The sequence below is a fragment of the Arachis stenosperma genome, chromosome 6, assembly GCF_014773155.1.
Source record: "Arachis stenosperma cultivar V10309 chromosome 6, arast.V10309.gnm1.PFL2, whole genome shotgun sequence".
NCBI classification, from domain to species: Eukaryota; Viridiplantae; Streptophyta; class Magnoliopsida; order Fabales; family Fabaceae; genus Arachis; species Arachis stenosperma.
Genome location: NC_080382.1, coordinates 116,368,246 through 116,384,313, shown reverse-complemented (window position 1 = coordinate 116,384,313; position 16,068 = coordinate 116,368,246). Strand labels below are relative to the sequence as shown.

General features: G+C 32.1%; 2 protein-coding genes across 2 annotated transcripts; both read left to right on the top strand.

Annotated features, from left to right (window-relative positions):
* Nucleotides 1–371: 371 nt before the first annotated feature.
* Nucleotides 372–776, top strand: LOC130935118 (uncharacterized; the record flags this gene model as incomplete). Its single annotated transcript, XM_057864693.1, has 1 exon — nt 372–776. A coding segment is annotated over one exon (405 nt), but the record flags the coding sequence as incomplete, so codon positions are not given.
* Nucleotides 777–8,470: 7,694 nt separating this feature from the next.
* Nucleotides 8,471–10,472, top strand: LOC130936694 (blue copper protein 1a-like). Its single transcript, XM_057866825.1, has 2 exons — nt 8,471–8,740; nt 9,891–10,472. The coding sequence occupies exons 1-2, from the start codon at nt 8,569–8,571 to the stop codon at nt 10,199–10,201; spliced, it is 483 nt and encodes a 160-aa protein (XP_057722808.1). The 5' UTR covers nt 8,471–8,568; the 3' UTR covers nt 10,202–10,472.
* The last annotated feature ends 5,596 nt before the right edge of the window (nt 10,473–16,068 follow it).

The following is a 16,068-nucleotide window of genomic DNA, read 5'->3' as shown; positions in this document are numbered from 1 at the left end:
GCTTGAGCACGGCTTACCATCCTCAGACAGATGGTCAATCTGAGAGGACGATCCAAACACTAGAGGATATGTTGAGAGCTTGCGTTTTGGACCAACCAGCGAGTTGGGATCGGTATATGCCATTGGTGGAGTTTGCATACAATAATAGTTATCATGCGAGCATCGGAATGGCTCCGTACGAGGCCTTGTATGGGAGGAAATGTCAATCTCCGCTATGTTGGCATGAAGCTGGAGAGAAAAGCTCGTTGGGACCGGAAATGATAGCTGAGACCACCGAACAAGTCAAGAAAATCCGAGATAGGATGCTCACGGCGCAGAGTCGTCAAAAGAGTTACGCCGATCAGAGGCGAAAGCCCTTAGAATTTGAGGAAGGAGACCATGTTTTCCTTAAGGTTACTCCGACCACGGGAGTAGGTAGGGCGATTAAGGCAAAGAAGTTGAATCCTCGATACATTGGTCCATTTCAAATCCTGGAGAGGATTGGACCGGTGGCGTATCGGATGGCTCTACCACCTCATCTTTCGAACCTGCACGACGTGTTTCACGTGTCGCAGCTTCGGAAGTACACTCCTGATGCTAGCCATGTGTTAGAACCTGAGTCGGTTCAATTAAGGGAAGATTTGACGCTTCCAGTGGCTCCAGTCAGAATTGATGATACTAGTATTAAACGGTTGCGTGGAAAAGATGTTTCACTAGTCAAAGTGGCATGGAGTCGAGGCGGTGTTGAGGAACACACTTGGGAACTTGAGTCGGAGATGCGAACGGATTATCCGCATTTATTCTCAGGTAATTGCATTTGAATTTTGTGGGCAAAATTCCCAATTAGGTGGGTAGAATGTAAAACCCGGTTAATTAACGGCTAATTAACCCATAAATGAGAATTTATTCTAGAAAGCCTAAAATGTGATTTTTATGGCTAAATGTGATAGAGGAGATTGAGACGAGAATTTTGGTACCAATTTTGTAGAATTCGGACCAAGATTGGACCGAACGGGCCAAACCGGGCCAACCGGACCCAAAGTGGGCCCTTGGCCCAACATAACTAAACCAAAACCCTAGTTTTCAGCACTCTCTCTCCTCACTTATCACTCAAAAAACGCTGAAATGGAGGCCATGGAGGGGAGAACTCTCTCTCAAGTTCTTTCTCTCACTTGATCTTCAAACCACCATAACTTTTGATCTAGAGCTCCGATTGCCGCTCCGTTTGCGGCCACGCATTCACCGCGGAGAGCTCTACAAAACCCATACAACCAATCTTGAGGTAAGCCACGTGTTGTTGTTCGAAATCTCAGCACTTATTTTCGAGTTTCATGGGTTAAATGTTGAGATTTTGGGTTCTTTGATGTTATAGGACCCAACTCTCTTGAAGGAGAAGGTTAATCTTGTCTCCTTGGACCTTGGAGGTGGTAAGATTCTCAACCCTAGTGTATTTTGTTGTTTTATGATGTTTGGGTTTTGAGATGTTGTGTATGGGTATGATGGTTGTGGCTTAGGTTGTGTATGTGTGGATATTGGAGCTTGATTGGTGACTTTGAAAAGCTTGGAAAGGGTTTGGTGGTGAAAAATCTGTTCTTGGAGGTGTTGAGGCCTTGAGAGCTTGTGGATAAGTGGTTTGGAAGGGCTCCGGTGGAGCTTGGGAAATTCGGCTAAGGTATGGTTTCGGTTTCCCGTATCTAATATGTAATGTGGTAGGAAATACTTAGGCTAGAGGCCCTAAGATAGGCATTGAATGGTCGATGTTGTTGAATGATTGAGATATATGATGTGGTCATATATGTGATGATGATTATTGATGCCTTGGTGGTATGATGTATGAGAAATATGCATGTTGTGATATATGCTTGATGATTGGTTATGGTTGAATTGTGGGTTGGACCATGTTGAAGGTGAGTATGATGTTGATTGTGTACAATAATGGTTTATTGGAATTGGTGTTGTTGAAAATTGGCATGAGGAATAGTATATGATATGTCAATATGTTTGAGTTTGAGCCACTTGGGTGAAGTGGGCCAAAATGATGAGATAGTGATTTTGGTAAATTGTGGTAATGTGTCAATGTGTGAGTTGAGGAGGCTTGATGTTGAGTTTGATACATTTTGATTGTTTTCAAAGAAAAGGGATGAAATTGGCATGTTTTGATTGACTTTGAAAGGAGTTGAAAATGGCTTGTTTTGAAAATGGCATATTGTGGTTTTGTATGAAAATATGGTTTTTGGGCATACTTTGACGGGACATAACTTGGACTACGGATCTCCGTTTTGTACCAAATCTATTTAGAAATGAAATTGGATCCGGGATGTCCATTCCGTTCGAAGAACGGGTGAAAAACGATTTAAAATGAGGAAGTTATGTCCGTTGGAAGATTGGGGTTTAAATCTGTGAATTCTGCAGCTTTTAACTTAGAAAATTTTTAGCAGAATGACCCCTTGCGCGTGGGCGCACCTGGCGCGTGCGCGCCGATCTTCCGAGAAGTGCCATCCACGCGTATGCGTTAAGGGTGCACATGGGGCCGGGTGAAGCCGGGTTCGCGTTGACCCGAACCCGACCCTAAATAATGACCGGGTCTATTTATGAGACCCTTACCCGACCCTAGACCCGATGAAATTGTGTTACTTTCGGGCCATACTAAAGCCGGGTCTAGACCGGGTGAAGCCCGGGTCTTGATCAACTTTATCACGACATCACCAAAAGTTGGATTCTACATCTCTTAAACCTCTAAATTTTGGAAAATAATTATTCCATAACATCACAACATTCACATAATAACACAAGAATCAATCCTTCTTCAAAATTAAAGTATAACCACAATCAATACTAATATTGTCTAATAACACCAAATATTTAAATCAATACAAATAACATAATGTTATGCATTCTAAACATAAAACATTAACTTATAGTCTTATAATGACTAATAACACAAAATATTAAGGTTTACAATACTTAAATTCCACATAAGAATAGCCATAATCCATCACTAATAACACAAAATATTAATTGTGTATGATGACCGGGCCACCGGGCCGAGTTCGGGTGACCCGAGCTATGGCCCGGACCCGACCCAAAATAATGACCGGGTCTATTTTTGAGACCCTTACCCGACCCTAAATCCGGTGAAATCACACCAAATTAGCCCCTAAAGTGTTCGGGACCGGCCGGGTCTTCGGGCCGGGTCGGGCCATGTGCACCCCTAGTATGCGTGATGTGCGCGGGCGCGCCGATTGTGCTGCACCCAATGCCCAGTCATTTTCCCGAGAGTTATGCCAGAACTGTGCCTGTGTTGTGCCTGGGGCATGAGAGCACCCACGCGTACGCGTGGTTGACGCGTGCGCGTCGATTGGCAAGTTTTGAATCCACGCGTTAGCGTGCATGACGCTTGCGCGTCGATGAGTTTTCGAGGCCATCCACGCGTGCGCGTGGAGTGCGCGTACGCGTGGCCCTGTTTTCATCCCAAAGTTGATTTTTGAGTTTTAAAAGCCAAATCTCATACTTCTAAGCCTCCGATCTCACCATTTATGTCTTAAATCATCATAATATGCCTAGCTATTAGAAAGGGGCTAGTGAATGTGATAACTTGCGAGTGAAGCAAGGGAAAAATGTATGATCAATGAGGATCAAGATGATTATGTGAGATGCGGAGGATGGTGGTGGAAGTGCTTGTTATGCCATGGGCCGAAAGGCTGTAATTGTTAATGAATTGGCTGGTTATGGATTTAACCGTGAGCCGGAATAGCTGTGTATGCTATGAATATTGGCTGGTTCTGGATTGAACCGTGAGCCGGAATGGCTGATATGGATGTTGATCCATGGATGAGAATTCATGCATGTTGATGCTGAATTATTGATAATTGTGATTTGCACTTCCACTATCAGAGATACGAGTTTCCCTGGGTAGTAGCAGTGGCTAGCCACCACGTGCTCCAGGTTGAGGCTTGAGACTCTGTTAACCCTATGTCGTAAGTGTGGCCGGGCACTGTGAAAGGCCCGGATGAGCTCGAACCCCCGTAAATATTCACCAGTGAGGGTGATGGATATGGATCATGTTTATGATCAAGTTTATAACGAGTATAACTCGAGTTTGGGGATGCACGACAGAGGGACAGTCCAATGGTTAGCGACCAGGACTTGTCGGGTTGGCTCTATAACCGACAAGATGATATCATCAGCCACTAGGGACAGGCATTCATCATATGCATACTATGTGAATTGTTTGAGATTGCCTATTTGACTGCATATTACTTGCTAATTGTCTAAATGTCTTATCTGCTACTATTTGTATATTCTTTGTTTGATATATCTGTGTTTGCTATAATATACTCCTGCTGGTGGTTGGGAGGTTTGAAGGAATTGGAAAGGGAAGTACTAGTTAGACTGAAGAATCTTTAGTCAGATACCCTGATATGGTTTAGCTTGTTTATAAGCTTTGATATTATCTGGAGGGAGTTATAGGATTGCCTTTGGCTTTCCTCTATTATTATGTATTATATATGTGGAAGCTGTTACCATGCTGGGGACCTCTGGTTCTCACCCATGCGGATTTTGTGGTTTTCAGATGCAGGACGTGAGGTGTCCCGCTGATGCATGCTGGAGACTTCTATATTGCGAAGATCCTTTGTTCTCGGGGCTATGTTTTGGTTTATATGTTTTTCTTAGATACTTTGATCTCCATTAAATAATACAGACTGTGATGACTCCTCTTATGGGAGATTTTGGAGAATAGGTTTTATGTATTTGTGTCCCTTTGGGTTTCCTTGGGGTTTTCCTTATTTTATCATATGTATATGTTGTTATGCTCGGACCGGTTATCTTCGCAGCCGGATTTTGACCCTTGATATTCCTGTTTTTGACACTCTTTTGTATATATATAATCTCGCGTTGGTTTATCCTTGTTCGTTACGTTATCGATCGGAGTGTTGCGCTTTTGAGTTGCGGTTTTTTTTTTTTGTTTACCCCTTTTTCTACAAAGGCTCCTAGTTATAATTAATCATTCATACTACTATACGTACTAAATTTTTATTTTTAGAGGTCGTAATACCTTGCCATCTCTGAATTATGACTTAAGCATAAGGCTCTGTATGGTAGGGTGTTACACATAGACTCACCATGGGGACGTGCATCGGGGGACAGTTCAAGGGTTTAGCAAACTGGACTTGTCGGGTTGGCTGTATAATCGACAGATGAGCTCATTAGCCATAGGACAGGCATGCATCATATGCATCTGTATGCTTTGCTTGGGTTTGAATTTGTTTTGGATTGCCTAATTGTTAAACTGTTATTAACTGCTACCTGAACTATTCACTATAACTGCTACCTAAACCTGTGCTTTTCTTGTCTGTTTTACCTGTCTTTGTCCTGATGTGCTATTTTTGAGAATGAGCTTTGGTGTTGAAATGATGATTGTGTTAATTGATTGCGTGGTTGGTTTATGATTAAGATTTTCTTATAAGAAAAGAAAGATTTTGGATTTCTGGATATTTAAGTATTGATTTTCGAAAAGGGTTTTTGGATAACTAATTATTGGTTTTTAAAAGATTCAAATGACGAACAATAATCACTGAGCTTAAAAATAGATTTCTCTTTAAATATCTTATTATGACAATTCTGAAATTCTATGGTGAGACCGTGTGGTTAGGTTCTCACCCCGCTACAGCTTTATCTTTTCAGGAGACGGATGAAAAAGCTCACGAAGGGTTGTATTGCGTTTTGCTTAGTCGATAATGATGTTTAGTTTTTATTTATTTACCCCTCGCCATCAATATTATATTATGTAAGAGGGATATGAGTTGTATGATTTGTATGTATATAATATATATAAGTTACTTGAGTAAGAAGTTTTGTACATGTATATGCTTGTTTTGTTTTATTTAAAAATTATTCTTTTTTCGGTTTATAAACAGAATAGGGATTCACGATTTCGAGTCAAAGGCTCCTATTTTATTATTAAGTATATGAAGTCGTCGTAATACTTCTTGCTATCAGAGTAGCGCAGTCGAAAGCGTGACATTCTGATAGTGAGGGTGTTACACCTGACTAAGCCAATCAGTTGACCATTGTTGTTCAATTCCTCAGTTTTCGTGGGATCGACTCTCACTTACCTGAGGTATTACTTAGACGACTCAGTGCACTTGCCGGTTCAGTTGTGGATATTCCTAAAATCCACACCTGTTCCCGATTCAAGTTTAGGGCAACATTACCGTCGGACTTACCGACAGATGCGAGTGGATAAAACGTTGTGTTCAACTAATTATGTTTACTGTAGGAAAAAATCGACCCTAAATCCGACGGTAATAATGGCGCCAATTATTTTGTCTTTTCCTCCATTTGTTACTGGCGAATTTATCGTCGAAAAATCGAATCCGACGATAAGTTTTTTTTGTGATGAATTTGTTACAAAATCTGCCGATAAAGCCACCGCTAACCTCGACGCTAAATCTGACGGTATTCAGCATTTTTCTTGTAGTGTCTTCTCCTTTTTTTAATTTAGACAACTCACACCTTAACGATTGAAAAATGACAATTTGCCCCTTATCATTCCTTTTTGTTAGACGCATGAGCCCTTCTATGAGAATTTTCGGTAAAAAGTGATAGAAAATGCTTACGTATGACGGTAGCTTGTATGGTTTGGCATTCACCTGTCCTACATGGATGATAACCATTTGATTGAGACTGTTTATTGCCTATACAGTCATCGAAATAATACTGCAAAGGAATGATAACCATTTGATTGGGACATCATTTTGATGATTATTTAGGAGCTAAATAGTCCTAATCGAATGGTTATCATTCACGTAAAATTGATAAAGATTAGATCATACAAATTACATCACACGTAAGTATTTTTTGTCATTTTTTATCAAAAATTCTTACAGAAGAACTCACATGTCTAATAAAAAAAAGATAAAGACTCATGCGTCTAATGAAAATGAAAGATAAAAGACGTATTATCATTTTCTAATTATTAAGATGCAAATTGTCTAAATTAAAAAAAAAAACAGAGACAAAAAAAATTACTCATTTTAAAAATTCAAATCATAATTTTTGGAGTAGTTCTTTTGTAAATACCACCTTTGCCAATCAAAGAATTCATCTCCATCCAATCTCTATTCAATTAACTTCACGATTAATATTAATCGTATTAATAAAATTTGTCTTGAAATAAGATTGTACTGTCTATTTACATAGTTTGTTGCTACTGTCATGATTTGTTCTTCTTTCTTTTCTTTGGTCAATATTGTAAAAATAAACAATTTTTTTTTAAAGTAAACACAAATTAAAAAAAATAAATACATAAATTTCTTAATAAACATAATTTTTTTAAAAGTAAATAGACAATTTTTAAAGAGAAACATAAGAATTAAACACAATTTTTTTTTATGATAAACACATAGGAAAACTTACAAAACCATCAAAATGAATACACTAATTAACCACATGAGAACTTCAAGATGATTCGTACGAGTTATTCATTTGGTTCTTCTAATAGTCGGTCTCAAATTTTTCCATTCACTCTAATGATCCCGTGCTTGCTCCTGTTGGAACTCTTTGTTTCATTTCAAAGAGTTTAAGTAGCAAACCAAAAAAGAAAAATTTTAAAATCCTTTGGCCTAACCCATCTAATCTCTTCCATTAGCATCGCCTACTTCCTCAAATAAGTTACATGTTGCTTCATTTAAGTTCAGCATGTTAAACTCACCAGCCTCATCTTCATATTTAGCTTGATAATAATAGCAAACCAAACCATCACCTCCACCTTTGGAGGGAATAGTTTCAAATCAATTTGTCTTTATCACCTGCACATAAAACAACCTTTTGCAGTATAAAATGTAAATTCATAGTGTTGTTCTTCCAAAATCAGTGTTCTTGATGTCAAAAGAAATCAAGTAATGAAGAACTGGAAAATAGCCAACCAAAACTAGCTGCTTGAGAGATTGATCAGATAGAGAATAAATTACATAAATCTAAAAATACGTACGTGCTTCACTTAACCAAAATCAACCTTATGATTAAACACAACCCTCGATTTGTTTAATTATTGTTATCAGTGCCCTATCCACCAAAACTAACATCATCTTAATTAATTATAGAGAGTATAAATGTAACCTTGCACTATGCAAGCATAGGAATCAGCGGAAAACAATTAAGTGATAACGCAGAACGCAGGCCGCAAGACCAGCCAAAATACCATTTTTTATGTACACATCACTTTCGTATAAGGTCAAACATAGCACATTGATAATTAAATTAAATTTGTTCATAGTATCATTCTATTCACACACGTTGTTATACTCCCCTTGATGATTATTACAACACAACTTGTTTCTTTCCCATTAAAGAATATAAAGTTCTAGTGAAAGCCGACTATAGCCGAATCCCTTCCATTCCTATTTCGATTTTTCTATGTATGCATTATTTCGATGAAATCAATTTGAGTCCTACTATATATAGACCAAGTTGAAATGCGAATTGATGTGAGATAACAAATATTCATTCTATCAAAAACATATACATTATATATAGTTATTATTAAGTAATTACTAACTCTATTCTTGTTCAAATCAAATAATTAATATGGCTGCTGCTTTTGTTGGTCGAGTAGCATTCTTTGCCATTTCCATGGTTTTGCTTTCATCATTTGCTACTGCAACTGACTTCTTTGTTGGTGATAATGACGGATGGAAACTTGAATATAATTACACAAAATGGGCCCAAGATAAAGTTTTCCATGTTGGTGATGTCCTTGGTAGGTTTCACATGTTTTTTTTCTTTTTTCGTTTTTTGAAAAGAATAATATCCTAAATTAATCTCTAACGAATTTTTAGCCCTTATTAAATTCTATCACCAAATTATTAAATTTCTCATTTTATCCTTAATTTATTTATTTAAATTTTAACTACACTATCTAACTCACTCCCTTCTGTTTCATTACGTTATTCTTTATTTTGGAGGAAAAAAAGGTTATTATTAAGCTTTTATAGATACTTATAGTTATATTATATTGTTTTTATCCTACTGAATTTTAAGAACTTTAACATTGTACTTAAATAGATACAAATTTAATAGTAATTAATTAACCAAAATATTATTTACATACTAAAATCAATAATTAAAATTAGTTACTATTGTATTTATGTATAAATATATTATGATTTAACTTATTTTTAATTTGTATTTATATTATTCCAATATATATTATATATTGTTAGCTGATTTTAGTAGCTAATTTTGATATACATATAATATAGTGAATCAATTAAATGTACAATACTACATCTTGTTGTGTTTACAATAATTTATATCAATATTGAGATTGTTATTCAATTAATCTCTTAATAGCTTGTAAAAAAAACCCTGTGTTTTTTTTTTTAGAAAAATATTGGGAAAACATAGTAAATACTTTTCCTAAAATCAATTTTTACCCTTCATATTTAAACTTTTTTTTATATTTTTCTTCTAATATTTTTAAAATGGTTTTAACTTTGTCCCTTTTGGTTAAATAATCAACGCTCAAACGTTAATTTAACTTTTTTTGAAAAAAAAAATTTGAAACTTTAAACAAAATTTTGAGACATTTAGTATATTTTATTTTCTTTAAATTACTAATTATATATGCTATAATAACTCCTATATGCTGTATCAATACAATTATATTATATGTACAAAAAAATTAATCATCATCTACATAGAATATATATTTAAAAAAATATATTAAAAATAAATGAAATAATATATAAATTTAGACACAAATATACAGCAATTAATTGTTTTATATACATATAGCATTTTTGACATCTATACGATTCGAGATTCACATATAGCTGGGGACTTATAGTTTAAGGCAATAAACTAATTTGTGTTCTTTTTACTTTTTAAATTTTATTTGTGTTGTGTAGTGTTCAAATACAACAATAATAGCCACAATGTGCTGAAAGTGAATGCAACATCTTTCAAGGACTGTGTCACCTCTGATCCACTGGAAACATTCCAAAGCGGCCATGATTGGATCTCCCTTCAAAGCCCGGGAAAGAAGTGGTACATCTGCGGCATTGCAGGCCATTGTGCTGACCACCAAATGAAGCTTGTCATCAACGTCCTCGCCGACGGCCCCGCCCCCGCTCCTACTTCTTCTTCTCACTCTCTTGTCTCCTCTCTTGCCGTGATGGTCACAGCGGCCATGATTGCCGTTGCGGCCATCTTCGCCTAGAGAGAAGACCGTCGCTGGTGGTATTGAATTTCTTCAACTTTTAATTATTGTTTTGTGTTGTTATGGAAAAATAACGGAATAAGACTCTCTGGGTAGGTGTATGAGTTTCGGGATGATGTTTACCCTAGCTTCTACAAGCGGTTGACTTTGTTTATTACATCATTACATGGTTGTTCACTACTGAATCACGATAATTAATTTTTATTTTATATTATATCTCACCAACATGTATTTGTCTGTCGTTGTTCTATTTTCGGAGGACACTTTTAAATTTGTGCCAACAAATTTTAGATCTCACATTTTAGTTTTTAATAAATTTAAAAAAAATACTCTTTTTTATTTTTCATCATTTGTTCAAAAAACAAAATATCATTCATAATTTAAAAATTTTTAATTAGTCTCTTACTATTTATGTAATCGGCCTAAACGACTCCTTTAAACATTAATCAAATGATACATTAGAGGTCACTGAAATCAGCAATAAGAGTCTCTTAGACCAACAACAAAGACAACTAAACCATTTACTTTAATGATTGGAGATCAATTAAAAATTTTTAAATTGACAAGAGTAGCTTTGATTCCATCAAATAAATAACAAAATTGCGAAAATCAAACCGGTCAATAAATCAGTCGAATGACTGGTGGTATAATAGTTTAATGGACATTAAAGTTAAATTAAGATATTCTTCTTCTTTTATTTTATTAAATTTTTCATATTTACATAGAATATTAAACTAAATAGAAACAAGCAAATCATAACACTACTACTATATAAAACAAATTATTACTAATAGCCGTTAATACTCGGTCCTATAATAATTAAAGTGGATATTCAAAGAACAACCATAAACCTAGCCAGATAACTAAACAAATAATTAAGAAGAAAAAAAAGATGATGAATAATTTAATTATGAGTGGAGCCACCACCACCACTCCTGCATCGATTAAAGGCACTGCAACTACGGTTGTAACGGTTGGCAGAAGGACCCGGGCTACAATTCTTGGTGGTATTATCATTCTTCGAGCATGGAATTCCATCATTTCCTATTGCACCGTTTCCTATCACCTTGTTCTTTGATTCAAATATTTTCATGATACTCTCTGAATCCATCTCAAATTCCTTCTTTGCTTTCATGCACTTCCTATTGTTCTATTGCACGATGACTTAGGTATAGTTTTTGTCATCATACGTATTCCAACCACCGTCGCCGTCATGGTGACCATACAAGTCACAATAAAAATTAAGTGAAGTGAGTAATTTTTGTTGGCCATTATATTATTATTGATTTATTAGTAAAAATAAAAATTAAGAATATTATTGATCAAGTGTGATAAAATTATCACGCTTAATACCGGTATTTATAATGAAATATTGATGTGTAAATCGTATATCAAAATTTTATTATTAATTTGAGATATTTTTTTTGTTATGGATATGTATGTATAAAGATCACAACTCACTAAAAATAAGATAATCGAAATTATCTTAATTAAATTTTAAGAAGTTAAATTCAAGTTATTCCTTAATTCACATATTTTACAGTTTAAAATTAATCTTGATATATATAATTGTAGTATATATAGAGAATATGCGTATGTATTTTATTGATGATGTACGTATGGTGGAAACATTGTGAACCGAATTATCTTAATTATTTAGACAACAAGAAACAATTATTATTTGAAGAATAATGGATAAAACATTATCCACAATATATTATAGGAAACCACATACAAAATTATTTGATTGAGATTTAATATGATTCAAAATATATCTTATTAAGATTTGGTATAATTTTAGACATATACATTATTTTCTCATTCAATCTTCTATTATCTACAAATTTTATTGCAAATTAAATTGGCCAACACATCTTTTTTCCTTACTCCTCGGGCGATCCTTTGCGCCACCATGTTATGTCGTTCACAGTGGCGGCGTTGATATGAAAGTGCAGGAAATTTCACATGAAAGTATATAATATTTTGTATAAGATAAAAATTCAGATGCAGTTAATTTTATGTGAAATTGATAATTAAAAATTATTAAGTAATTTAATAAATTTGATTAAATTGTCATCTAACAATTCTCAACTATCAATTTCAGATGAAATTAACTGCACTTAAATTTTTACCTTCGTATAAATAAAGTATATGAAAATATGAAAATTTACATAAAATTAATAATTAAAAATATTAGATAATTGACAAATTTAATTAAATTATTATTAATAATTATCAATTCCACATAAAAATAACTAATTGCATATGAATTTTTACTATATCAAAAATCCTAAATCTTATAACAAATTAACGTATTATAATAAGCCATGACTTATAATTTGGTCCTATTTGTGTCCTCAAGTTTGTAATCCTTCCTTACTGATAGGGAGAGTTTTTTTTTGTAAAAAAAATATTTGTTATGGTTATTAATTTTATTATAATTTATTTAAATTTTTAGAATACGTATTACATATTTACATGTTTTTTTTCTTATATTGGATTATATTTAAACTAATACTAACTAAATTTTCATTATATCACTTTTATTTTTTCACTAAATAATAAATATATTAGTCACTATTATTATTTGACACTTATTTTAATAAAGATATTAAAAAAACTTTTATATAAAAATATTTATTTAAAAATATAACTTATTTATTTAGTTATATTTTAAATAAAAATAATATTTTTATAACATATTAAAATTAAATTTTATAATTTATTATTCAATAATTAAAATAAAATATCTTCTCATACGAATAATTGTAAAATCTTTATGAGTTACTAATTTTTCTATATAGAAAAGAAAGGAGGCTGAAAAAAGATAAATATTTAATAATAATAGTAACCTAACGTCTAAGTCTTTGAAATAAAATTACATATTGACTGAAAAAAATTACAAGAGTGGCATTATTAATAGAAATTCTTCGATGGACATCAAATATGTGTTTGGATTAGAATTTGTAAATAAAAATTTGTATAAAATTAATTTTACAAATTTAATTTTGATAAAAAGTAAGTTGGTATTAACGTAATTTATGTTTGGTAATTTTGTATCAAAATAGATTATAATAAAAAAATGTAGTTTGGATTATATCATTTAAAATTACGTTTAGACAAAAATTATTTAAAAAGACATCAATTTATATTATTCAAAACTATATTATTTTAACACTCTTTGATTATAATTTCTTTTGAAAAGAATTTAAAATTTATGTGTTAAAATTTAGTACTCTTTTAATTATAATTTATTAGTACTTTTTTTAGTATTTTTTTGTATTTAATTATATTTTTCTAATGAAATTTATATTATAAAGATTAACGATAATAAATAAAATATATATTAATTTAAGAACATATAGTTAAAAATATACAAAGTCAAATAAAAAAAATAAAGTTCTATAAAAAAATACTTATTAATAAAAGTGATTAAAAAAAATTTATATCAACAATGAATACTAAAAATTTTATTAAAAAAATAAAAATACATAAGTGAACATTAAAAAAACTCTAAAAAAAATTCATACTATTAACAAGAAAAATAAATAAAAAATTAATAAAAATTAAAACTTAACAAAGAGTAATAATAATATTAAAAAAAATATTTGTTTGTAAAGCATAGTCATAAAAAAAATTCAAGAATTCTGAGGATTATTTTTTGTATCTTTTATTGTAAATGAGATTGAATGGTAGAATAGATAGAATATTAATTAATTTTTTAATTTATCAAGTGAACGCAAAAAGTTGTAATTTGTTGTTTATGGTGAACGGGAGTTTAAATCCAAAATCATGTTTGTTTAGAGAAAAACAAGTTAGCCAAACAAAAATTACAGCATTCAAAAAGATTGAACGTATTTCTTGTGCTTTCAAATTGTTTATCAAACACACCCTACTTAATCAAAGGCAAAAGCTAAAGAAAATAACAATAAGAGTAAGCTAAGAGAGACTAATGCTTAGTTTGGTAAAGCTTTTTGAAGAGGTGTTTGTATTTTTTAAAAGTTCAAACTCGTCATTTTGTGTTTTGTAAATAAAAAAGACTATGTGCTTGCAGCTTTTAAATGATCAGGATACATAGAGCTTTTCAAAGTTGGCTTATGCTTTTCAAAATTTAAAAGTCTAATATAACCTCATATGTTAACTAATTTTTAAATTTAATATTTGTATTTACGTCTATAATAGTATTTTTAAATTTTAAAAGTTATTTTATCAAACACTATTTTTGTTGCTTGTATTTATTAAAAGCTATTTTTAATTTAATTTACCAAATATAAATACTACAACTTTTAAAAAGTCATCTTTTAAAAATTAACTTTTGGGTTATGCTACATGTACACCAAAATCAGCCACCAGTATAAAATACATGCCGGAATATAAATACACATTAAAAATAAATTAAACCACACATGTATGTATATACAAATATATTTGTCTTCAATGTTTTCATCTTATTTAAGTCCCTAATGTTTCAAAATCTTCGCAATTTGTCCCGCTGTCAATTCTGTTAACGGATCCCTAACGGCAGGACAACATTAAGTCAATTTTAAAATGTTAGGGACTTAAATATGACGATTAAAACGTTAACATTAAAGACAAAATTGATACTTTATTCAATTGAGATTTATAATTTATTATCTTAGTTGGATTTTGAAACCAACATTATTCATGCATGCCCCTTCATTACGCTACAAAAAAAATATCCATTCAGTCACACTTTTTTAAATTACATTTAAAAAGCGTAACTTATTCATAGAATAGACTTACCATTTTATAGAAGAATAATAAAAATAGTTATGACATCACTTAAAAAATATGTTCTTAAATAAGAGAAATATAGGGTACAGAGCCAATTTTAAAGATGTGCTTACATGGCAAAATCCAAACCACACATTCTAAAGCCACACTTTTTACTCAAAACGGTAACTCTTCACAAAGAAAAGCGTCACCTAATGGAAAAAAGTAAATTAGAAGATTTAAGAGAAGAAATAATTAAGTTATCAAAATTAATAGATCAAAAATTAATGATTTTAACTAATGTTAACTGTAATGACACCGAATTCTTAAAATCAATACAAAATGATTTTTCTCAAAATCTTTATTTTACTATAAGTTTTATTGAAGGACTTCAAAAACCCGAAAAAACTTATTTTTCACACAGAATTTCTAAAAAATGTTACCATGGAGATGATTCACCACATCTTTATCATACCTTTAACCCACAATTAAATTCTATAGTAGACATGCTTGAAGAAATATTAGTATCCATAAAATTTCAAAGAAATAAGGAAAAAGAGAATCCCAAAGAAAAAAAATTTCAAAATATAATCAACATAACAGATTTAAAAGTAAAACCACCACTAAAATTATGAATATTGAAGAAAAATTAGAAGAAATTACAATACTTTTTAAACAATTAAAAATGGCTCAAGAAAATAATATTATGGAACAGGGATTTCAAATAGAAGAAGAATTAGTAAATTCTGAAAATATAGAAAATGAAGAACACATCCTAGATTATTCTAGTGACGAAGAACCAGCAATTTCAATACAAGTAAAAAATGAAGCTGGAACATCTAAGGATAAGCAATCTCAATTTAAATGGGAAACAAGTTTTGATAATTATGCTTTTAAAAAAGGGTTTATAAATAAAGATTCAAAATATACAAAAATACCATCAAAATATGTTCCTAAAATCCAGAAAATGGAAGGAGATAGAATGCTCGATCTAGACTGTAAAAAGAATGAAAAAGAAATTTTCGAAAACTGGTTAAATTCCTTCTTATTAGAAGCCTTTACCAATCCAAAACTTAGTGAATTATCTGGAAGAGACATTTGGAATTACATAGGGTTTCATACTAAAGGAACTA

Coding starts and splice junctions, on each gene's coding strand:
- LOC130936694 (XM_057866825.1), top strand. CDS start 8,569: ATGGCTGCTGCTTTTGTTGGTCGAGTAGCATTCTTTGCCATTTCCATG. Junction 8,741..9,890: donor CCATGTTGGTGATGTCCTTG/GTAGGTTTCACA, acceptor TGTGTTGTGTAG/TGTTCAAATACAACAATAAT.